This window comes from Actinia tenebrosa, unplaced genomic scaffold, assembly GCF_029948245.1.
Source record: "Actinia tenebrosa isolate PJP-AT-01 unplaced genomic scaffold, QUT_ActTen_1.0 PGA_scaffold2__45_contigs__length_23673736, whole genome shotgun sequence".
Taxonomy (NCBI): Eukaryota; Metazoa; Cnidaria; class Anthozoa; order Actiniaria; family Actiniidae; genus Actinia; species Actinia tenebrosa.
In genome coordinates this window covers 22,698,365-22,721,748 of record NW_028292579.1, presented here as the reverse complement: position 1 = coordinate 22,721,748, position 23,384 = coordinate 22,698,365, and the positions used below count along the sequence as shown (strand labels likewise).

The 23,384-nt window shown below is 34.7% G+C and overlaps 1 protein-coding gene and 1 long non-coding RNA gene across 4 annotated transcripts; one reads left to right on the top strand and one right to left on the bottom strand.

Annotated features, from left to right (window-relative positions):
- Positions 1 to 1,038: 1,038 nt before the first annotated feature.
- LOC116300407 (uncharacterized) lies at positions 1,039 to 2,829 on the top strand. The gene is made up of 2 exons (XR_004197594.2): positions 1,039 to 1,211; positions 1,351 to 2,829. It is a non-coding gene; the product is annotated as an uncharacterized LOC116300407 (long non-coding RNA).
- Positions 2,830 to 4,828: 1,999 nt separating this feature from the next.
- On the bottom strand, positions 4,829 to 22,002 carry LOC116300404 (alanine aminotransferase 2). Of its 3 annotated transcripts, none has more exons than XM_031709278.2 (14): positions 21,864 to 22,002; positions 20,752 to 20,891; positions 16,963 to 17,052; positions 15,949 to 16,057; positions 14,092 to 14,222; positions 13,004 to 13,123; positions 12,196 to 12,325; positions 11,121 to 11,200; positions 8,985 to 9,118; positions 8,609 to 8,717; positions 7,646 to 7,711; positions 7,256 to 7,411; positions 6,243 to 6,355; positions 4,829 to 5,957 (listed from the first exon to the last, which is right to left on the bottom strand). In XM_031709278.2, exons 1-14 carry the CDS (start codon positions 21,868 to 21,870, stop codon positions 5,867 to 5,869), a joined length of 1,476 nt encoding a protein of 491 aa, XP_031565138.1. In that variant the 5' UTR covers positions 21,871 to 22,002; the 3' UTR covers positions 4,829 to 5,866. The 3 variants fall into 3 exon arrangements, with proteins under 3 accessions (XP_031565138.1, XP_031565137.1, XP_031565136.1); XM_031709277.2 differs by lacking the exon at positions 21,864 to 22,002 and adding an exon at positions 21,049 to 21,118; XM_031709276.2 differs by lacking the exon at positions 21,864 to 22,002 and having other exon boundaries at positions 20,752 to 21,091.
- Positions 22,003 to 23,384: the final 1,382 nt, after the last annotated feature.

Here is a 23,384-nt window from a genome sequence, read left to right as displayed (position 1 = left end):
ACGAATCGATGAATCGATGAATGAATGAATTTATGAATGAATGAATGAATGAATGAATGAATGAATGAATGAATGAATGAGTGAATGAGTGAGTGAGTGAGTGAGTGAGTGAGTGAGTGAGTGATTGAATGAATGAACGTTTAAGAGAGATTCATGAATTGAAATGGGACGGGAATAAATAAGATTAGATGAATAGATAAAGATCTAGAAAGAGGAAGTTTGTAAATATGTATGAATGGCTAAACGAATGAAAACTGAAGAGAAGGGAAAAGATCGAAAAAGAGAAGGACCGAGAGGTAAAGAGAAAGCAAGAAAAGAGATTACCAATATGCAGTATTCTATTAACGTTTTCTCCCCCTCATAATATCATGGACTATCCTCTCACTATAATCGCAATTTCCAGCCGTTAATCTCGAATTTAAGAAAAGACGTGTAAGCCCACACGTCACATGATGTTTACATATGTACGCTTGTCAAACCCATCAACACGAGAGATCCGCTTAATTTTGCCTTTCAGTTCATTTTTACAAATAAGGTTTAACTTTGTGTTATAATATTGTTATGGGCAAGGAGTAAAACCGTTTTACCTTATAAGAGTGTTCGACATTTCAAAGTGTCTTTGCAAAATAATTACACGATTTTGCCTTAATAATCTGCCTAGAAAGAAATGTATAGACAAAACAGCCTACAGATATATTAACTTTACTTATTAAAAACCTGTTATAGCACAAAAAAAAGTTTGATTGTTATAATTTATATAGTGGTATTATGAACAAATAAATTGAAATCATCTCTCTGAGCAGCTAGTCACTAAAAGCGCCAAGCACACTGAAACAAAACGAAGCAATTTCTTAATCAACCATCCAGTTTTTCATGACAATACTCCAAGATAAAGGAAAGTATTGTATTACAGTGAGTGGTATTAGCATATCACCAAGGTGATACAAGAAAAGTGGATTGCGACTTTGACATGTGTTCATAACCAATCAAAAAACAAGTAAATATATTCCAACCAATCACAATGTTGCTACTAGGAAAGCCATTTGAGGGTCACGGAATCGCTTGTTTCCCATTTTTGTGAAATCTGCTCTGTTTTCCCAGAAGGAACTTCGGCACTGCCGAGTAAATGATGTGGTCAGAGTACCGACTAAACCTGAATTTATTAGAAACTAGAGCTTCAAGACTGAAAGAGAAAATCTGGATTTGACAAGGTATGCGTTGTTTTTCATTTTCCGTCGGTGACTGCATCGAATTTAAATCTTAATCCGAGAATTATTCCTGCTATCTTCGATTTACTGGGGATAATTCATCCAACGGAAATTTTCGTTCATTTTGTTTGTCGTGTAATAGGAGTATTCGTCAATTAATCAAGAAAAAACAACGAGAAATAACACCATCAGATGTGAAAATTGAAGGATTGTGCACACTTAAAGAAAAGAAATAGGACCAAAAATTAGATGGAGTTGAGTGCTTATTGAGGAAGGAAAACAAAGAAAAATTGTGTTCAAGTGGCCTGACATATCGAAGGAAAAGGCGATATATCCAGAGAAAAGAACGCAACGCAGGACAAAGAAACCTTTTTTCGATCAGCGACTGAAAGGGAATAGAATAGGAGATAAGAGATTAGACAAGTTCTCCTCGGGAAAGCACCGTAGGACAACGTAGAAAGCAAACAAACTCAATGCTCCTAAGATCATTTAGCGCTATTCTGTACCTCCAAGCAGTACTTCGATTTTAGTCAGCCATTGTGGCGTCACTTAATGAAGTTTGACTCTAAAGCGAATATTCAACATTTTGTCGGTTTACAAGTGTAGCTTTTATATTGAGACCCACTACATATCTGTATTTACGAATGAGCTATGGCTACTAAACGACAAGGACTTCAACTGGCGCAAACCGCTTTTCCTGACTACTTTAGTGAACCGATAAATACAAGCAAGACCACGCCAGAGAAAGATTACATCGGCGTCCAGGACTTTGTTCGTCTGCCTTCTTGCAGCAAACAAAACAGTTCCGAATCGGAAAAACAACACAAGGCCACTTACCGAGAGATATTCGAGTGGTTCCAGAAGGAATACGGACTTCCGAATTTCGTGTTTGGAAATGGTGACTCTGAAGTAACGAGGCCAGCTATTAAATCTATCAAGGCGGGGGAAACGAAGTAGCATTAACGAGATTGCTTGAAATATCCCGTGCAATTTCTACATAAAAATCAAAGGTTTGTTTAAAAAAAAAGAGAAAAGTGCATCTCGAGTTACCTTAAAAGATGTCTCGAGTTGTTGACCATGACAGGAATCAAAAATACTGATCCAAATTGGATTTCCATGGCTCACGGTAAAAAAGAAAGAAGAAAAAAAAGCAAGAGTTCGTCAGCTGCCATGAGGTTCTTCACAAAAAAAAAAAAAAAAAAAAAAAAAAAGGCGGGAAAACGATGTGATTACTAGGGACGCGCCTGCTCAACTTTTCCCGCGTTTTTTTGTTGATCGCAAAATTAATGAAACAAATGCAGGAGTGGAAATTTTCTCCCTTTTAAAAATAATTTCCTAAATTACCTAAAGTAGATCTAGAAAAAATGAGTCGAAACGAGTGCAGATGTAAACTTGATTTTTTTGCACAAACTCCTTGAGCTGACACCAAATTGTAGGCATCTTTTAGAAGAGCATTCTTAACTTAATGGAAGTAAATTGAAAACAAGAAAGATAAAATTACAGTATGCTGGTCTAGTACACCATGTAAAAACATCAATAATTCAAACCTTACGATACTAAGATAGAATACAATTATAAAATGTTTTCAAGTGACCAAGTAAAAAATCGCCAAAACAAAGAATCTATGATCTTGTATTCAAGTAATAAAGGTCTCTTGTCTTCGTAGCTAAAACCTAACGTAATAATTTTGAAAGCGAGCAATGCTAGAATGAAAATATGAAAAAATTGCCAAAAATTCAAGAAAGTCTGCTTTCTTTTGTATTTTCTTGTTAGCCTTGTATCCAAGATTATTTTGAGAAGGGTTAATTAATATAAATTGGCCGAAGGAAAGTAATTTTGGACTTTTGTCGCCAATGGATAAATGCATTATTTTTGCAACCAATTGGGCAAGCAAGTACTAGACAAATAGTACGACTTTTATATCCTTTCCACTCGAGATTCGAAAATGAAGGACTATATTTCTGAAATCTTAAATTTTTTTGTCCCCAGCTAAGGGACTTAAAACAATTATGTTTTAGCTTAAACGTGTGTGACCATAATTTTTTTTGCTTCCACTCTTATTATTTACAGGATTTATGACCCGCCGCACATTAACTTTAGATAGGGTATGTGGCTTTCGGGCTCTTAAAAAACATGATCATTATTTACTTGTACTATTTACTTTTCCAGTTCATTTCACCTTGCTTCTTGCAGCTGGATTAGAAAAGGGGAAGGAACGGGCAAATAGTATGCACCCCCTTCTCCAGCCCCCACCCCCGACACCGCGCGTGCCTCTAAAATCCCTACTCTCATCTCACTTCCTGATATGAAATGTCGGAAATGAAAGCTATACCAGAAAAAGCCTTGCGCAGCCAAAACGTTTTTCTAAGACCATCCTACGTCAAGCGAAAACTCATAATTTTCTTTTAATTAAGAAAAATTTTGCTCTTCCCCGGCAATAGTGGTCAGGTCTATCGCTACACAATGTCTTTGGGAATGAAGCGTGGGGTAGCAGAACTACACTCCTCTCCTACCTCTGGGGTCAAAGCCAGGAAGCAGCCATAACTCATATCGAATTAGAATTAAGCAGGCTTAACGGAAAAAGGATAACCGGAGACTAAAAACCTCTAATCATGCAGGGAAAAACCTAGTAAACTCGAACCAGAGCCCCAGAAGTGAGAGACGAAATATTGAGCTACGAACAAAATGTTATCCGATTGGCTGATACTAAGGCCGGCTGAGAAAAATCACCCGGATGAAAGAAACATAAATCGGATAATTTTTTTTTTGACAAGTAGATTAAATCAATATTTGGTTAGAGACGACACGAGCATTCATCCTGTCTGTGTTTACCACAATATTTGAAATTAATAAAAAAGCGCCCGAGGTATGTGCCCGTTGAAGACCAAAATCCGAATTGCGACTTGAAGAATGTACTAGAAAGTAAGATTTTCAATTTAGTGCGTTAGTTTATCCTTGAAAGACAGGGAACAATGCCAGCGCTGTGGTTGATGAAATATAAAGAGAAAAAGGAAATATCCTGTTTTGATTGCAGTGAATGAAGTAATGAATTTAGTCGGAAATCATCAGCAATAGCAATATTGAAAATAATTAAAGTCGATGAACTGAAAAAGCCCCAAGGAAGAAATTCATAAACATTTTGACTTTACATGGAAGATAAAAGGAAAAAGAAATTTTTTTAAAAATCTTTAAGTCTAAATAATTTATTATTATATGAAGTGAATTTATTACATACATTCTTTGGTATCTACTTTGTCTATTCCGCCGCAAGATTACAAAAATCGCATTTAAAAAAAAAAAACTTTTCTCGTGTAACTTGCGGCATAAGAAATCAAAACTTAGAGCTGCGCGCAACCATGGCATACAAACATCAATGAGCTTGAAAAAGTAGAAATAACATAATGCGTGCAGTTTGCGACGCGAGTTGCACTAAAGTAGTAAATTAATCTAAATGAACAGGAAACAGGACAGAAAAAATGCTGAAATGAGAAACCACATCCTTGTTGAAGTACTTAGAAATCTGGACAAAATATTTTTAATTTTTAAGGGTTTCTCCCATTAACCCGCAAGACACAATGACATTTTTTTCGGTTTCATTCGAAAAATAAAAAGAGAAAGACAACTCTATGTTTTCATTTATTATCATTACTACTAGTTCTACTATATATGAAATCATCTTTACCACACTAAACACTTATGAATTTCACATTTAGAACATATTATTTTTTAATTTAGTATGCACCCCTATTTATTTCTCATCGGATACAGTAAAGGTCAGGAATAAATCATAAATTGCACATCTATTATGGTGAAGTGTCTATAATCTGGGGGTCTCAATGATCATTTAATACATTGGTACTCAAGACCTCTTATTTAATATGAGAAATATTTATGTTAATTTATCTAAAAAGCGTTTGATATTGTTAAAGAGCCCGAGTAATCCCCAGCAGTGATCCCCTATCGGGAATTCAAAGCGATACTGTTAGAAAGGGTATTTATTCTTGATGGAAATTCGATGCATACTGGTTTTGTCAGTATTAAATACATTTTAAGTTACGTGAAAAAATAATTTGAGACGCACCATGCAGCCCGAGTAATCACCAGGGAATTTTGGCAAGTCTTTATTATTGTTAGACAGATTATTTAAACTTTTTGTTAGGACTTTATGATGCACATTGCTTTTGTAATTTAATACACGTTTTAAGTTAAATTTTAAAGAGAAATTCGTGCTCTACCAAGCAGTCTGAGTAATCCCCGAGTGTTTGAGGGGAAAGTAGTGTCATGAGAAACTCTTTTGTAGCTTCACACACCCAATTCACAACTCAATATAATAGCCATCTCTACAAGCTTAGTCGCTAAACCATTCTTTAGCAGTGTATAAGGTGATGGATTAAAACTCACGGATTTCCTCCTAACGAGGAAAGACCAAAAATTATTTAATTATTCATTATCATACCACAATATATCATGACAAAAAAATTCAACCTAACCCTCCCACCTATCACAAAAAGCCAACTAACCTCACAAACCCCCATAATTTGAAGAAATGTAGAAAGTTCTTATTTGCTAAGTTCCCTAACATAAAAACCTAGTTTTGCATAAAATTTAACTAACCCTGTGATGGTTGAGGACTAAGCCACACAATACTGCCTACTGAATTACTTATACTTGTCCAGGAACTTCTTATGGAAGGCTTTGAATCTCTCGAATAATGGCTTGAGGGCATCGATTGGTGGAAGAATGGTTAGTCTGGAAATAAATGAGTAAAAAAGATCAAATTTACCCGTTTTTCTCCATGCTCAAAAATTAAAGATGTTACACGTTTTTCTGGAAGTTTTAAGCTCTTAAAATAATAAAAGTGGCAGCCACATTTTAGATATTCTCTGATTGATGTTTTGCAACCATTCCCAAGAGGGTCAAATTACAAGACATGGCGGCCCTGGTGCCATTTTTGTGGTATTAGCAATGGAAACATAGAGAAATCTTTCGTTAGGAACCACCAAGAATAGGTGCAGTTGAGATTAACGATTTTACCTTATATGGAAGGTGCCCTCCCTTTGTCCAAAGCCATTTCCAGGAACAACGCAGAGACCAGTTTCTTCCAGTAACTGCATGGCATAGAAACTATCTGGATGAAGACCACGAGCCTACCAAGAAACACAAGTAAGTAAATTATGGTAAGGCTTATTTGCTTCTTTAAGAAGCTGATTCGTGGAATGTGTAGTTCCAAACATTATCCATACCCCCCTCACGGAGGAATTTTTTTAAGACACCCCCTACCCCCCAGAAATTCCAATTTTCTTCCATACAAACTCTGTAATTATTTTTGTTCTTTCTCTGACCCCCCTACTCTTGGGAAATTCCAAATTCCTCTGTGGGGTGGGTATGGATGATTTCTGGAACTATACAATGCTCAATAAATACTATCAAAACAACAACTACAATTCCTCTCTATAAAGTACAGAGACAGGAATTTTGAATTTTGAGACGAGGGAAAAAACCACTTCCTCATGTACGATCTAAATTCAATTATGAATTCAACCCCACTTCAACTTTATGCACTATATGTCATTAAATAGACTCTTCCACTAAACTTTGGAATAGAAAATTTGTCTAAAAGGGAATAAAATAGGAAGAGATGGAGAGGTAATGGGGTGATGTTACAAGGAGAAAAAAGAAAAAAAGATGGAAAAGAAAATTAAATGAGAAAGAAAAGTTTAGAAATGGAAGGGAACAAAAATAGAAAGAAATAGAGAAGAAAGTAGAGGAAAGTATTATTAGCAAAAGGAAAACCAACAGAAAGTAAAGGATAGGAGTGTATAGATAGATACATAATATTTATTTTGACACTATAAAAAATTAAAGCCAAAAAGCTAAGGGTTGTGTAGGGTTGTGGAAAAAAAGAAAAGGAAAGGAAAATAAGGGAAGGGAAGGAAGAGAAAGGTGAATAATGGATAAAAAATTAAAGGATATTTTGGAAACAGATAAAGTAAAATAAAAAAAGCAATCAATATTATATTTTTTATATTACTTTCTCTTAAAAGTACCTTAGCCTCGATGATAGCCTTGTGGGGCATGTCAATCTTTGGGAATGAGTACATTGCTCCCATGACCTCATTACAATGAAATCCTTCAACACTATTAAATGTATCTTGGACAAGCTTCGCTCTTTCTTTGAATGACTGCAAGACTGCAGTTTTTTGCTACAAAGTATGAAATACATCTTGGTTATGCTTCCATTTCAAAACAAACAAACAAACAAAACAATAAATAACAAAAAAGCAACAACAACAGCAACAAAAAACAACGTTAATAAAAAAAAAAATCAAAAAAAAATCAAAAAAAAAATCAAAAAAAAAAAAAAAATCTAAGAATTGAGTGCTGACAATTGTAGACAAATTTGACAAGGAAAAATGCTGAGTACTATCTATCCTTACCTGTGTGAAGCTTTCATAGGACTCTTCTCCTGGTTGTGGAGGGTTGACAAGACATCCCATCATGGCCTGTTAGAAAAAAAAAAAAAAAAAAATTCCATTACACAATAAGATAACAAATTTTAATCACCTTTAAGAAAGAGTGATGATGAGTATAGAAATAGAATCTGAGACCCCAGAGGTGAGGACAAATACTAGGACAAATAGTGCAATACTGCTCTTGATTACTTTACAAAAAAGAAATAGGCCTATAAACCAAATATACTGTTTTCTTGTAAGTTTCTTAAAATTGATTTGCAATCAGGATCCATATAATCAATATTATTTGTTTGTCTCTGATTTAATTATTGTTAAGCAGATGCTTCGAACATTTACCAATGGCCTTCATTGTAAAAAAAATATTTTCTTATTTCAGAACATGTGTCATTGCCTAAAGTATAATTTTCTTGTTTAAGGCATGATTATGCATTAGAAGACACATGAATATGCATCCAACTTTATTAAAGAAACCTATTGTCAATAGGTAGGTGATGATGATGAAAAAGTTTGTTTTGGTTGATTTTTTTAAATTGCAAGACCCACCAGAATTTTATAGAGCATTTTCATGTGACATCACAGCGGCCATTGGGGTACCAAAAGAATACATTTTCTATCCGCCGGGAATTGAACTCTATTTTTATGCAAATACTGTGCTGAAAGTTTCTATTGTTTATGGCTGCCTTCTCACGTGAGTGCAAAATGCTCTACTGCATAATCCAAAACAGCAAAGTAAGGGTGACAAACATGTTTTTGAAATGGATGACACATTAAAATCACAATAGCAATGTTTATAAACATTACGTTCACCTTAGTGTGACACATGATCTGAAATGGGAAAATATTATGTCTACATTTTATGTAGATTAGGTCCATTGCAAAACTAATTGCTATTAAAATAAATTGTGAAAATCATGATATGTAACTCACTTGTCCTACAACAGATGGGCAAAGCTTTGCTGTTAACATTTTGTTCAAGTGAAATCTGACTTCAGGATCTAACCCAACAACTTCCATGTATCCTCCTCTAAATCCACACCTACAAAAATAAAAAACTCTCTTTAACAAATGAATAGGAATTTTTTTTACTCCATTCAGCAATTGACAGTTGGGACTCCCCTTACCAGCTTAGCAGTGAATTTTGTTTTTTACGGAAGAGTCCTGTACAGGGGGTGTTGGTAAAATATGAGTTTTTAATATAGATTATTGTCTTCAGCTGCCCAGAAAAAGCTGTACCAAGTAACAAGTGGTTGAACAAAAGCCAATTTTGGCCAGATATCCCGCTGACTGGGTTATACAGACTTACTCTCCAAGGAATCCTTTAGATGTAGAATGGAAAGAGATCAGTTCCATGTGTTCAAACTCTGGTCCCATGTCTCTGAGAACTTTCTTAAATGAATGGAACTTTGAATCTTCGGCATAAATATTGGCTTGGTATACCTGTGAAGTCAATCAATCAATCAATCAATCAATCAATCTATCTATCAATCAATCAGTCTCTTCAAAAGAAGGTAAGATAATAATAATGTTTGGTATCGAGTGCCCTCTCATTATGATTGGTCAGTGTTTGAGATGTTGATGTAGCTATGCTTTTGATATCAATGTCTGTCTGTCCTTCCCCAGACAGTTGTTATATCTATCAGTCTTAGTGGTTCATTCATTCATTCATTCATTCAGTTTGCATGTCAGTCGTCCGTCCATCCGTCAGTCAGTCAGTAGCAGTCTGTTATTAATAAAACACATTTACTTGCACTAACAATACCATTGAGTTCTGGATGGCTGAATACTACTTTTCCATTCATATTGTCATTTATCCATCTAGTCATTTATCCATTTATTCACTCATCCACACACTTATTTTCTAATTAAACATCCACCCATCTAACCATGCATAAGTTCCATCAAGCTCACCACAAACAATTTAAAAACCAACATAATCAAGATAATTTTCAGGAATTTAAGATGTTCTTCAAGCAGAACAAATGTCATTTTAAGCCTAGATTATCAGCAGACATGAAAGTAACCTGATGGTTAACCTCAGTAAATACCCATCCAGCTGTCTGTCTTTTCTTTTGCTAGCCAGAAAAAGCCAGATATCGATAAAATCGTAATTTAATAATAACAACTTTACAAAAATCCACAACTTTAAAGCAGAAGTTTTGCACTATGTGGATATACTGTAAATAAATGTACAGTAAGTTCCACACAGTTTTGTGTGGCATGGCAAAAATTATACACAAATGTTAAGTGCTTGGTGCTTTCATAATCATATTCTTTCAAAACATGTTGTTTTTAAGTCTGCAGTTGGTATTGTATTAGTCTTTTTTTTAATTTTCCATGGTCTAACCACAGCATGTTTGTACCCTAACTAAGGCTTTTACAGCAAAACTAAAACCCCCTTGCACTTAGACCTATTAAATATCTAGCCAAGATTGTTCATTGTATCATTAAGGTAGTCAGAGATAATATTTATAGAAATGTCTCAGTGTAAACCACAAGACACCAGCCTCTAATGTAAGTTCTTGTGAAAACAAGGTTATCTATTTCAGCAAAAGATATTGTTTTTGTTTGTAGTTTGAAAGTTTTAACATGCAAAAGAAATGTCTGTTGATTACTGTGCACTTTGGAAAATATCCATGTAAACTCCCAAATTAAATATGACCCCAGAGTTTGAAAGCTAGGTTATTTAAATAACAGGATGCTAGTTTGTTTAAGAAATTGTAATAATGATTATTTTAAACTCTGAAGATAATAATTGTAAGCCCTGAAGATGACTGAATAGGTTGAAAGCTAAGTCATAATTAAGCAAAATTATTGCCAAGTTGATGAAGCAAAAAAATAATACAATATAATGAGTCTTACAATGACCCATAAACACTTATTTGATTTAATATCCATAACATTAAAGACCAAAATGAAGATGCTTTCCCAACCCCCCATGCTATGATTTTAACATTAACTGATTGCTAAGAGAAGTTATGCCTATTTAAAAAAATTGTTTTTTTTTATTTGTAAGAAAGATCAAGCTCTTCTCGTGTTCAGAAAAAATAAGATGCACATTTCAGATCATCTGGTCTAGTATTACTGCATTTAAACCAATCAGAGTGGTCATTCAAACTCAGTTTATTAAATACTAATCAATATCATGCAACTGAAACAAGTTGAATACTTGCAACTGTCACTAAAAAAATATTGTATGCTAGGAATATTTTGGCGAAAGGATTGTGTCAAGCAATACAAGTGTCTGTGTGTGTGTACTTTCATTAAAAAATTTCCTAATTAACCTAGATGAAATAAAGTATGAAAAATGAACCCTGGGCAGTTGGGGTGAGTGAGAGCTAGGGTGACAATGTAACATTTGATCCACCCTTCCCTTTAAATATTTTTAGCTTTTAAACAAAAAAGTAATAATAAAAATGTATGACAAGAAAGTATGGATTACCTCATCAGCCAGCATGACAAGTTTTTCCTGTTTACAAAACCTGATAATGCTTTGAATGTTTTCATAGGAGAGCACCTGACCTAATGATAAACAAATGAAAAAGTTATAGCTGATATTAATGCTTAAATAGAAAAAGAAAAGAGATAGGATGATGATGGTGATGAAAGTGATGCTGATAATGATTAGATGAGATGACAAGTGCAATACATTCTAATTTGACTGATGAAAACTGTGCAATACAGTTGAAATATCTCATAATAATCTATAATAGTTTTTGCTCTGAGTCCAAGAATTTATATATTGATAATGATATAATGATAATTGACAGAAATGATGAAGATGCTGGGGATGGCGATATACTGAGAAAACTGGTAAAAGTGTTGGTGATGGTGATAGTGATGATGTTGATGTTGATGATAGTGACTGTCATGTGATAGTGTTGATTACTGGTGATAGCATTGGTGATGATGATAGTGATGATAGTGATGTTGATGATAGTGACTGTCAGGTGATAGTGTTGACTAACGGTGATAGCATTGGTGATGATGATAGTGATGATAGTTATGATGTTGATGATAGTGACTGTCAGGTGATAGTGTTGACTAACGGTGATAGCATTGGTGATGATGATAGTGATGATAGTTATGATGTTGATGATAGTGACTGTCAGGTGATAGTGTTGACTAACGGTGATAGCATTGGTGATGATGATAGTGATGATAGTTATGATGTTGATGATAGTGACTGTCAGGTGATAGTGTTGACTAACGGTGATAGCATTGGTGATGATGATAGTGATGATAGTTATGATGTTGATGATAGTGACTGTCAGGTGATAGTGTTGACTAACGATGATAGCATTGGTGATGATGATAGTGATGATAGTGATGTTGATGATAGTGACTGTCAGGTGATAGTGTTGACTAACGGTGATAGCACTGGTGATGATGATAGTGATGACAGTTATGATGGAAGAACAGCATAATCCCTTTCCTCTGGGAGATTAAACTCTTTCTCATGTGAAAGTGATAGTATTTTTCCTACCGTCTAACATGGTAGTGGTCATAAACGTTACCTGTTGGGTTTCCAGGGTTAATGACACACAAAGCCCTCGGAACACACTGAGATCTAGCAGCATCAATAGCTCTCTTTAGTTCATCAGTGTCTAGAGCCCAGCTATTGTCTTCATCAAGAAAGTAGTTGATCTGTGCAACAAATGTTCAACAACATTGTATTATTATTACTATAGCAAAGTTGTAGAAGCCCTATGCATTTGAATCCATGCAATGAGTTACTAATAATAGAACATGTCTTCTTTCTTCAATGACATTTTAACACTTGCAATATATCTGAAAGTGAAACATTTTGGATGCAATGATGAATTATGCTCTTTTCTTTTGCAATGGCGCAGGCTTATTTTCCTTTTCCTTCTTCTTTTCTATGTATTTCTTTTGGGCTCTTTACCAATGAATTTAGGTGCCAGCCTGCATATGTACTACTGTTGTACATGTCTGACTAAAGTGTGCTTCAAGAAACACCAGAAAATTCAATACCCTAGCCTTGTTTTTGCGTAGAATAATTATCTGTTCAAGTAAAAAGCTCTGAAATTACAAAGCCTTTGAAGGATTTCATTTGAAGTTGTGCATGTGCATTTTATTACTTACCAATCAGAATTGATGGAAATGGATTTTCACCAAATGAGGGGGGTGGGGGAAGGGGGAAGTGGCTAATAAGAGGTCTATAACAGTGTATAATAACTAATAAATTATATATTATCATTGCAATGGCGGGAATGTATTTAATTTCCTCCTGTGCAATTTGCAAGCTTCATAACGCATTGATGTCATTTCTATGCCACTATTTCAGATCAGATGGATTTTTACCTGATAGGAGTTGAGCTCTGACAAAGATGCTGAGTACAGTGGGTACTGTGGTATTGGTATCATAACACCAGCTCTTTCTTTACCTTGATTCACACTTGTTTGGAGAAGCTTTAGTATTGACTACATGTAAGAAAACAGAATAGAAAATGATTATTACATATAATAAGTCTCCATGCTGTCCAATTAAAAAAAAATTAGGCGAGGAAAATTACTAGAAGTGCCAAAATTGGATAAAGCCATAGGCTTAAGGTGCCTGACTACTTTCAATGTTGATCGATATGATGCGTGCGATGATGTGTGCACGCTCAAAAATAGTTTCTTGATTTTATTGAAGAACGATTTTGAACTTCAAGGGGGCAAAACAAATTTTGCACGGGACTCTATACTTTTTATGAGCTTATTCGAAAAAAACTCCTAAAAATCTAGGTTATATCATTCTTTTAAAAAAAAATTGATTTTTCTAACACATGAAAGAAATAGATTTTTGTAGGGATTTTTGTTCAACTTAATGAATTTTTTGAGAGCACTGAAAGGACGAAATATGACAAATTGATGTGTTTCTTTGTCGTTTTGTCAAAAATATCCACGTATTATTGTAGAATAATACACTAGCAATTGCACTTACACTTTAGTGCAATCTTGGAGTCTGCAAAGAACTTTTATCTTATGAATCTTAATTTTTTTCTGATCACTTCCGGTGGCACAATTTTTGCTCCAAAAACTCTTGAGTAGGCATCTATTAAATGCTGATTATTTTAAAAAACAAGCTCCGGACATCCCATTTTTCTTTTCATATTTGGAATCAGCATTAAATTTCAGGTCAAAAAAGTTTCAATTTTCAATTTTCTGTTTATTTTTTTTGAAAGTAGTCAGCCACCTTAAATCCTAAAAATTTACATTACTATGGATGAGATTTATAGTTGAGAGGTTGTTTCAGGACATCAATAAAATTTAATTAAAATGAAATTTGATGTTTTATTGAAGGAAGCCAAGTCCAGACATCTGGGGTTGTGCATGCATGTTGTATAATAATTACAAATAATAAAAAATTATGAAAATGGGTGTAAAATACACAGATAAGACTTTACCCTAATTCCCTCACTGGCTCCACTGGTAAGGTAGATATCCTTATAATTAGCTGGATAGCCATCCCTGTTTTCAATAAATTTGGCCACATCTTTACGGATAACTTCCAGGCCAGCAGAGTCACTGTATGCACCTATTAAATTGAAAAGAAAAAAAATAATGCCTACTGAAAATGTGCTTACAAACATGGAAAAATTGTCTGCAAATACATTCAAAATGACAATGTTTTGGAATTTTTTATTTTTATTTTTGTATTTGAGAAACACAAACACAAGGTTCCCTTCAAGGTATATTGCACCAATTTCCAACTTCTGTAAAATTCCCACGCCTATCCCACAATGAATTAATTAAAATTTGATTTGTCACTCAGTAAAGTGTGACTTGAGGCACATCATCAAAATTGTAAAAAAAACATTTTTGTCCCTCAAGTATTTTACATAGGAAAAACAGCAAATATTCATCCATCCATTAATCCACCTTTTCTTACTAAAAAGATGGCTAATTTGCATACAAATCACGTGTATAAATGATGCTTTGTGATTGGTTCAAACGAAAGTTAGGACAAAAATCAAATCAACAATCATCAACAAGTGTAAAATCAGAAGAAATGGAAGATTATTCATTTGCAAATTATAGTGTTTATGACTTAAGGAGATATCTGATATCCAAAGGAATAACTGTTGGGAGTTTCAGGAAAACTAGCCTTGTAAAACTAACTGACGCGGCTGTATACTTGGCTTAGAAGACGACATCATTTTTCACTTTTCCCTTTTGAAATTATCAATTCTCAGGCCACCAAATGAAAATAAGCAATGAAGTCATTTCTACTTCACTATTTCTGGTTACCTGGATAGTCATAAGATATAGAGGATATTACACGGTGGCACGAAGATATGAGGTGAAATATTTTTTACCACTCAAAGATAAACTTCCTAAACTTCCTTCAAGCCAACATGTAATTTTCTTTTTATCATATAGACAAATCCACAAAGAAAAACTATTACAACGCACCTCAAGTGTGCCGGAAAACATCACAAGTGATGTCATCAATATCCTCACTAGTGAAGATATAGTTAAAAATTGGTTACTCAGGTCTTGGATGTTGTTTGTACGAAAATATGAGTGCCGTACTGTATTTCCCAGTAAAACACTCATGTCTATGTAATAAATAGAGGATATTACATGGGCGCGCGGAGATACGAAATTTATCTTCGAGTGTTGAAAAGATCTCTCACGAGTGAGCGGCGCTCACTCGTGAGAGATTTTCAACACGAGAAGATAAAATTCCTATCTCCAAAGCGGCCATGTAATATTCTGTTTATTACATAATTATCAATGAAGTATGTTTTGGCTTTTTCAGGCAATTCTTTCCGTGTACTTTTGAATAGCCATCGCAATGGTGTTATCTTCACACGTGAAAATAACATGTTATTTTCACGTGTGAAGATATCAATTTTTCGAAATAGAGAAAAATAGATATTTCATTGGTAATTATATAATAAATAGAGGATATTACATGGGCCCGCGGAAATACGAAATTTATCTTCGAGTGTTGAAAAGATCTCTCACAAGTGAGCGCAGCGAACGAGTGAGAGATTTTCAACACGAGAAGATAAATTTCGTATCTCCAAGCGCCCATGTAATATTCTGTTTATTATATAATTATCAATGAAGTATGTTTTGGCTTTTTCAGGCAATTCTTTCCGTGTATTTTTGAATAGCCATCGCAATGGTGTTATTTTCACACGTGAAAATAACATGTTATTTTCACGTGTGAAGATATCAATTTTTCGAAATAGAGAAAAATAGACATTTCATTGGTAATTATATAATAAACAGTGTTATGTCATATTGCTTACCCATACTAAATCCCCCTGTGCCGTTTAGTATCCTTCTTGCTCTATCTTTAGCGTCGGCAGGAAACCTTGGGTCATCTAGCAGTTCAGGATTAACACACATTGAAATAACCTATCCAAACACAATAGCACAATATTATTATACTTCATTCTTTAGTGTGTGCTACCTGTGGTTAGAAAGATGAGAGAGACAGGACACAAGAGAAAAAAGTTGCTGATACCTCGATACACTGATACTGCATTCATTGTTCTACCTCCCTAGTTACTGTTGCTATGTTGGACAAGCTAAGATGTGATGGAATAAACACCGATTGTTGAAAATTGTGAATTTGTGTCTTAGATTTCATTAAGGAAAAAATAATGATAATTGCTAAAAATTCTTATGGCTTTGAGTTTGTTGGTCAGGCATTCTATATTCCATTAGCAAAAATGAAAACTACAGTACCCATTGTTTGAGTGGACACTCAAGCATAGCCTGTATCAGTTTATCCCTGTACATGACACTATATTTTAGTAGAGTTGTTTATTTGTATGGATAATGCATCACTATTTTTCTCTTGTGTCCAGAAAAGACAGAGCTATTGCACATAAAGTTTAGACCAGACATTGAAGAGAAGACCAGCAGATTTCGGCCATGCCAGATATTTGAATATGAAGTGAAGATGTTGGCTTGACATCTTTGACTTAAAAACAATAGTACTAAAGATTTATTATAAATACTGATTCAAAATGAATTCCATGGGAAATTTTATGGTTAAGAGAAAAATAAATAATCAAGATTAGAGAGCAACAGTCATTTGCATTAGCCAACCAGGATTAAGGAAAACCCTGAGTGGACTTTACATTGTATTGAATCGTTGGACTGTTTGAAGGGAATATAATTCCAAGATGGTGTTTGCTTTGTCCCCTAAAACAGTCACACAATGCATTGCAATATTAACTCGGCATTTTTACATAATATGTGAAATTAATAGAAAGTGAAAATAAACCGGAAAGTAGCAAAGTAGTCATTCTTACCTGACGTGGAAATGTCAGTGGTTTCATTCCAAGAGCATGCGCATCTCCAATGTTTGCCTTGACGACATGATCAAAAGGCTTTGATTGACCCTATGGGAAAAAATACATAATAATAAAATTACTACAATACAAAACATTCCCATCCCTCTCCCTATTGGTAAAAGATGGCAAGGAGAAAAGGTCAAACTAATAGACCTTTTTAGAGTTGCGTGAGCACTGTCAAAAGTAGCACATGCTCAGATTCGAAAACAAGGCATTTTCAGGCAAGGCTATTACACTCGTGAAAAACACATACAAACCTTTGAAAATTATGTTAAGGTGGCTGCCTACTTTTGAACGTTCGATTTGAGCCCATGATGTGCGCGTGCTCAAAAACCGCTGAAAAATCTACAAGATTTTATTGAAGAACCATACGCGTTTTGAGCTTCAACAGGGCAAAACCCTCAAATTTTGCACGGGACTCTATACTTTTTGATAGCTCATTCGAAAAAACTCCTAAAAATCTAGGTTATATCAACATTTTAGGAAAAGTTTAAATCAGGAATACGTGAAAAAATAGCTTTTTGTAGGGATTTTTGTTCGACTTTATGAGATTTTTTAAAGTGTATATGACACGAAAACATTCCATCATTTAAAATGTATAGTTTGTTAGTAATAATGAATATATCGTAACAAAATTTGTTTCAAAAGCTTATTTCTTGAGATATTTGCGAAAGTTAATCCCAATTTGTGACGTCATTTTGTTGACACGTACTCTAGATTCAGTAGTAATGTACTAAATATAAATTGTAATTCATATAAATTAACAACAAAAGACATATTTTAGTCAGCTTCATTTGATAGCTTACGTAGTACTCTTCCAATGTTGGGAAATTGAAAAGTGTACTACTTGAAATTAAGATTCTATATTCAAACATATTTCGTGTATTTGCAACTAAATCTGGAGACTTGTAAACAAAATGACGTCACAACTCGCGCTAAAATTTTTTGAATTTCTAGAGAAATGCGTTTTTGGAACAAATTTAACCGTGATATTCTTATTAATGCCAATAAACTACACATTTTTAACACTAAAATTTTTTCGTGTCATATACACTTTAAGAGCACCGAAACTACAAAATATGACAAATCAATGTCTCTCTTTGTCTTTTTGTCGAAAATAGCCATGTATTATTGTAAAAGGATTGACTAGCCTTCATTCGCGCAATCATATATTCTGCAAATAAATATTATCTTATTAATCTTAATTTTTTTCTAATCACTTCCGGTGGCGCAATTTTTACTCCAAAAGCTCGTGCGTAGGCTTCCATTAAATGCTGATTATCTCGAAAACTAGCTCGGGACACCTTGTTTTTCTTTCCAGATTTGGAATCAGCATTAAATTTCAATTCGGAAAATCGAAGTTTTAAAAAAAGCTTAAATCAATTTCCAAAAGTAGGCAGTCACCTTAAAGAAGAAATACTTTAATTTTTTTTTAGTTTTTGGAGCAGGATAATAACTTTTTGAAAGAACACAATAGCTCACTTCAGATAAAATCTTTTCTTGAAGGGTTTTATATATTGCCTTAATGCTGCGTTCATAATGTATGGCGGGGGGGGGGGGGGGGGGGGCAGGTGAAATCTTTAAAACTATCCCCCCCTGAGCAATCTCATGCAGCTTTTTCTAGAAATTATGCATCCCCCCAGATTCTCTGAAAAAAAATTCAAACCTGGGCTGGACCCCCTCATGCTTGACTGCTACCTACCACGTTTGGAACGCTGTCGCATAAACATGTTTTATCCGATTGCAAATTATTTTTGCACATAAGTCACATAAAGATTGAATTAATGTTTGATGCAGTTTTTAATGAGATCGGACCTCATGACACGTAATTATGATGAAATATTTGTTTTCATTAGAGAACAATTTTAGCCTTGCAGAGCGTTCAACACTAAAATGCTTTGTGCCACATAAATATATACTAGATGCCTCCATTTGTAGGGATTTTTGAAAAAATCTATCTAGCTAATTATGAGATATTTGAGATTATTTAAATATAGTGCATAATCTACTTCAAAACTAAACAATAGATTTGATACGGCCGAAATTAATATTTCAGAGCTATATATTCACAAAAGTCATTGCTCATTTAGTTTTACTCTGTGTCTAGTTTTAAAAGGAACATTTTGAAGGTAATCGACTTATGTGATTTTGTGAAAACGTATAATGCACAATACTGGGTAAACATTTATGCACACTTTTCATTGCAGTTTTCTAGTCAATCTTACTAGATCTTCTATTATTCTAAAATGTGCTGATAATTTCTCTCAAAACTACATCAGGATACAAATGAGAACTTAAACTAATATTACACAAAATTGCAAGACAATTGAACTCACTTAAAGCGATCTAAAGTGAACATGAAATACAGAAAACATTGATCGTTTCCCAACAATTTGATGCTCTGGTAATTCTATTGTTTGCTAATGATCATAACATCAAATTCTAAAGAAAAGCAGCCAAGCAAGATGATACTGTGCATGGTGTGAAACATTTGATGTTATGATGATAACATCAAATTCTTTCACACCATATATGGTCTCATCTCGGTTGGCTGCTTTCCAGGCGAGATGAGACCGTGCATGGTGCGAAAGAATTTGAAGTTATTATCATAACAAACAAAAACAATTATTTCATCGTAATCACACATTATGACGTCCTATCTCATTAAAAACTGCATCAAACATTAATTCAATCTTTATGTGACTTATGTGAAAAAAAATTTGCAATTGGATAAAACATGTTTATGCACCAGCGTTCCAAACGTGGAAGGTAGCAGTCAAGCATGAGGGGGTCCAGCCACCTTGACCCTATGGTTTCTAGTGGTTTCTTATCACACTGCAAGAAAATGTCACGTTTTAATGTCTGTGTCTGCGATATTTATGAAAGCGCTCACACATCTCGGAAACCATCTATTGTTGGGTTTCACTTGACATCATTTCTCAGAAAATGCCCATGGGAACAACTGACTCTTGCCACCGTAGCCTAGCTACCATGGCTGGCTTGCTCACCCCACACCTCTCTGCATCACATGCAAGAAGAGTTTCAGTCCATACATGGTTTTGGGGTTTGATACAATCAACAGGCATAAACAACCTTTCTATTATCTCAGAAATAAAAAATACTACTAGAAGGGTAAATCTAGTGTTATAAATAGGCTGGCTTGCTGGAAAAACACTATCATGGTCATGTGATTTATCACAACCAATAAGAATAAAGGACATGTTGTAAATGAATTATATATTGTAGAGGTCACTTTGCCACCAGCTACACAAAATTGACAGGAAATATTTAGTAATTAAGCTCATAATGTTGACATCTTGAACATTCTGTAAGATATAAAGCCGTAATTTCAAATGACGGTAACATTTATAGCTATCAATGCAGATGAGAAAGTTGACCAAAACCCTCAATTATAAAATTCATTTCCTAGAAAGCTGACACCCCCACTCAAAAGTACAAATATTTTAGTACAAAGTTGTATAGGTACTGGATCTTGTGATCCCAGTTATTGAAGCTTCCAATTTCAGTTTAAATTTTGGGTTTTGGATAATACGACAACGTCGAACCTATAAATAATAGTGGATGTACATAAATCGTTGGGGTAAAAATGAACAGACATCAAGAGATATTCCATGAGTTTGTCAAATGTCAGACGTGACACACAAGGACGACAAGCTACTGTACCTAAAGAAATTCTCATACAATTTACATAATTCACTGTGAGCTTGTATTTGAATGTTTATTTACCTCTTTCAGCTCCTTTTCGATCTCGGAGGCTCGAATAACGATAGCACCTCTAACAGCATACTCTATTTGCTTGACAAATGGATTCATAGAGCCTCCAGTAAGCACTTTAGACGACTCGAGGCGGCCATTGCCATTCGTAACTGAGAAGAATCGAGGGAAGGCGGACGACATTAGCAAAGTTCGCTTGGATAAAACACGGCTAACTCGTGTGACATTCATATTTAGTTTGGGTTTGTGCCCGAAAGGTTTGCTTGTCTACTAATCCAACAAAATTTGGGTTCTTTTAACGTGTAATACCTGAAGACATAACCTTGTGCTGAACTCACATGGGGAGACTGTGCGTTCGTAGGCAGTCGAGCTTGTAAAATACGAAGAAAACCAAAACCCTACCCAGGGTTCCCTAAAATCCCAATTCCGTATCTTCAATGTACAATCTTAACAATATGCAATAGCTGCAAATTTTACTTCCAAAAGCTTGAAAGTTTGTTCTAACGCTTAACAGTTTACATATATATTTAAAGTTAAGCTTTTTTATTTCTTATATCGTTGTCGCATATTTTACTTACCCTCATCTCCCTAAGTATAATTTTCATTTCTCAGCATCCGAATATTAGCCGAACAATACCCGAAGAAGAAGTTGATATTTGGAGTTACCGAAGTTTGTTAGAGTTGTCAAATCTGTAGGGGCCGGTAGCGAATGTAATATAATAGGCACCGTTAAAAACTTAATATTTTGGCTAAAGTTTTAGAAAAATAGTATATGATGGTAATGAATATCAATAGAAAAATATTTGCAAGTTTGTGATTACCGATTTGGATAATTATAACTAATAATTTACATATACGCCACATAGACGCGTTCCACATCGTACTGCTGATGGAGACAAATATCACGACTTTCTTTCACAAAATATTTACATCAAAATACAGAGTATTTGGGGCTAGAGATTTGTTTGTTTTTCTTACTAGAGAAGAACCAGATCGCTCTTCACATTAGAAGTATATTCTATATTTAGGTCTATCATGCAGAAACTTTAGTGACATAATATAAAATTTCCTAAAACGATCTAGGAGGTAGTTATCGTAATAAATAATAACAAAATAGCCCATACCATCCATATTAATCCAACTGTCGCTGTAAATCAGGATATACTTCAGTAAAATGTACTGTTGAAAGATAAATTATCGCTAGATTCGTAGTGACGTTCGTGATCTAAGTTCTGTTATGAAATGACACGTGACATATGTAAAATGATAAATAATGCCTGAATAAGGAAGTTGCGTCATGTCGAGTGTGGGGGTGTGTCATGATTTTTATTGGTCCCCCTCTGGGGCTGGGTGGGGAGCATGGATTTATTTACTGTTTAGTTAAGAATTCCAAGATGCATGAACTATGAAGATCAAAGCCATGGGCTAAACTTGAAAAACCGGTAAGACAAGGAAGTGAGTTTCTTGTGCACCCGGGTGAAGTGATAAAGGTAAAAAACATTACTGACTGAATATTGACCACTTGCAATGAAGGTCTCATTACAGGGGTATTTAAATTAGGGACGCTTTATATGATACTTATGCTGGTTTACAACGATTCCAAGGTGAATTAATAAACATTATTTAACTGACTGAAGATTGACCACCTGCAATGAAGGTGTCATTACAGGGATGTTTTTAAATATTAGGGACGCTCTATAGTACTTATGCTGGTTTTCAATGAGAATGAATTTACAAAAGATGCGGCGGTCATGTTGAATGACATGGCACTGAATAGATAACTGAATGACAAATTCTTGCTTCAATTCAACCAAGATGGCGGCTTTCAAAACCCGCAATATTTTGTCTTTTTGGCGAGATAGAAATAATTGTCGTGTTAATTTTCAAATTCTTTCTTTCTTTTCTTGTTGCAATCACTCAAAAACAGCCCCAGGCCACGCTATAATCTAATAGCGCAGCCCAACCGTGACGTCATAAAAACGAAGACAAAGGCGAAATTCGGACAAACAAAGTTACAAGTTTACTTTCAGCAGATAATTTTCACAGCCGATCGCAGTTGATCTTAGTTTACATGGGTTATTATTGTAACTTTAAGTAAAAATAATAAAATCGGTTCGTATAATCCTCGTAGCGGTTAAACAGAATGCAATGTTTGTCTGAATATTTAATCTATTTTTAGAATCAGTGCGCTGCGCTATTACAAGTTCAGAGGGGTAATAATATTAATTTTCAATCACATAGTCGCTTTATTGCACTGACTGTAATGTACAAGTGAGACCGGAAATACGTCAGAATAAAACCTTATTCTTGGCATGTGGAGGTGGGTAATAAAACAGACCCGCCCCTCCCCTCCCTCCCCTAGGAAAAATATCAGCCGTACCCGCGACACTGTTACTTCAAACTTGTAAGTACCCCTTTGGCAGACAAGAAGTCAACGGCATGACACCCGCCCCTCTCTTCCCCTATAGGAAAAATATTAACTGTACTTCGTTGGGTGAACACAGTTTGTTCGTACGTCAGTTTGTACCTGTTTTGCAGTCAGCACGCAGACAAAAATTTACCAAATTGAGTTAACGTTTACAACTGACTCACGCAGAGCCTGTTCTTATTTCCTATACTCTTGAAGCCGTTCATTTTCTGAAAAA

Coding starts and splice junctions, on each gene's coding strand:
- LOC116300404 (XM_031709276.2), bottom strand. CDS start 20,970: ATGAATGTCACACGAGTTAGCCGTGTTTTATCCAAGCGAACTTTGCTA. Junction 14,223..15,948: donor CACAGGGGGATTTAGTATGG/GTAAGCAATATG, acceptor TCAATTTAATAG/GTGCATACAGTGACTCTGCT. Junction 7,712..8,608: donor GCCCATCTGTTGTAGGACAA/GTGAGTTACATA, acceptor TTTTTCTAACAG/GCCATGATGGGATGTCTTGT.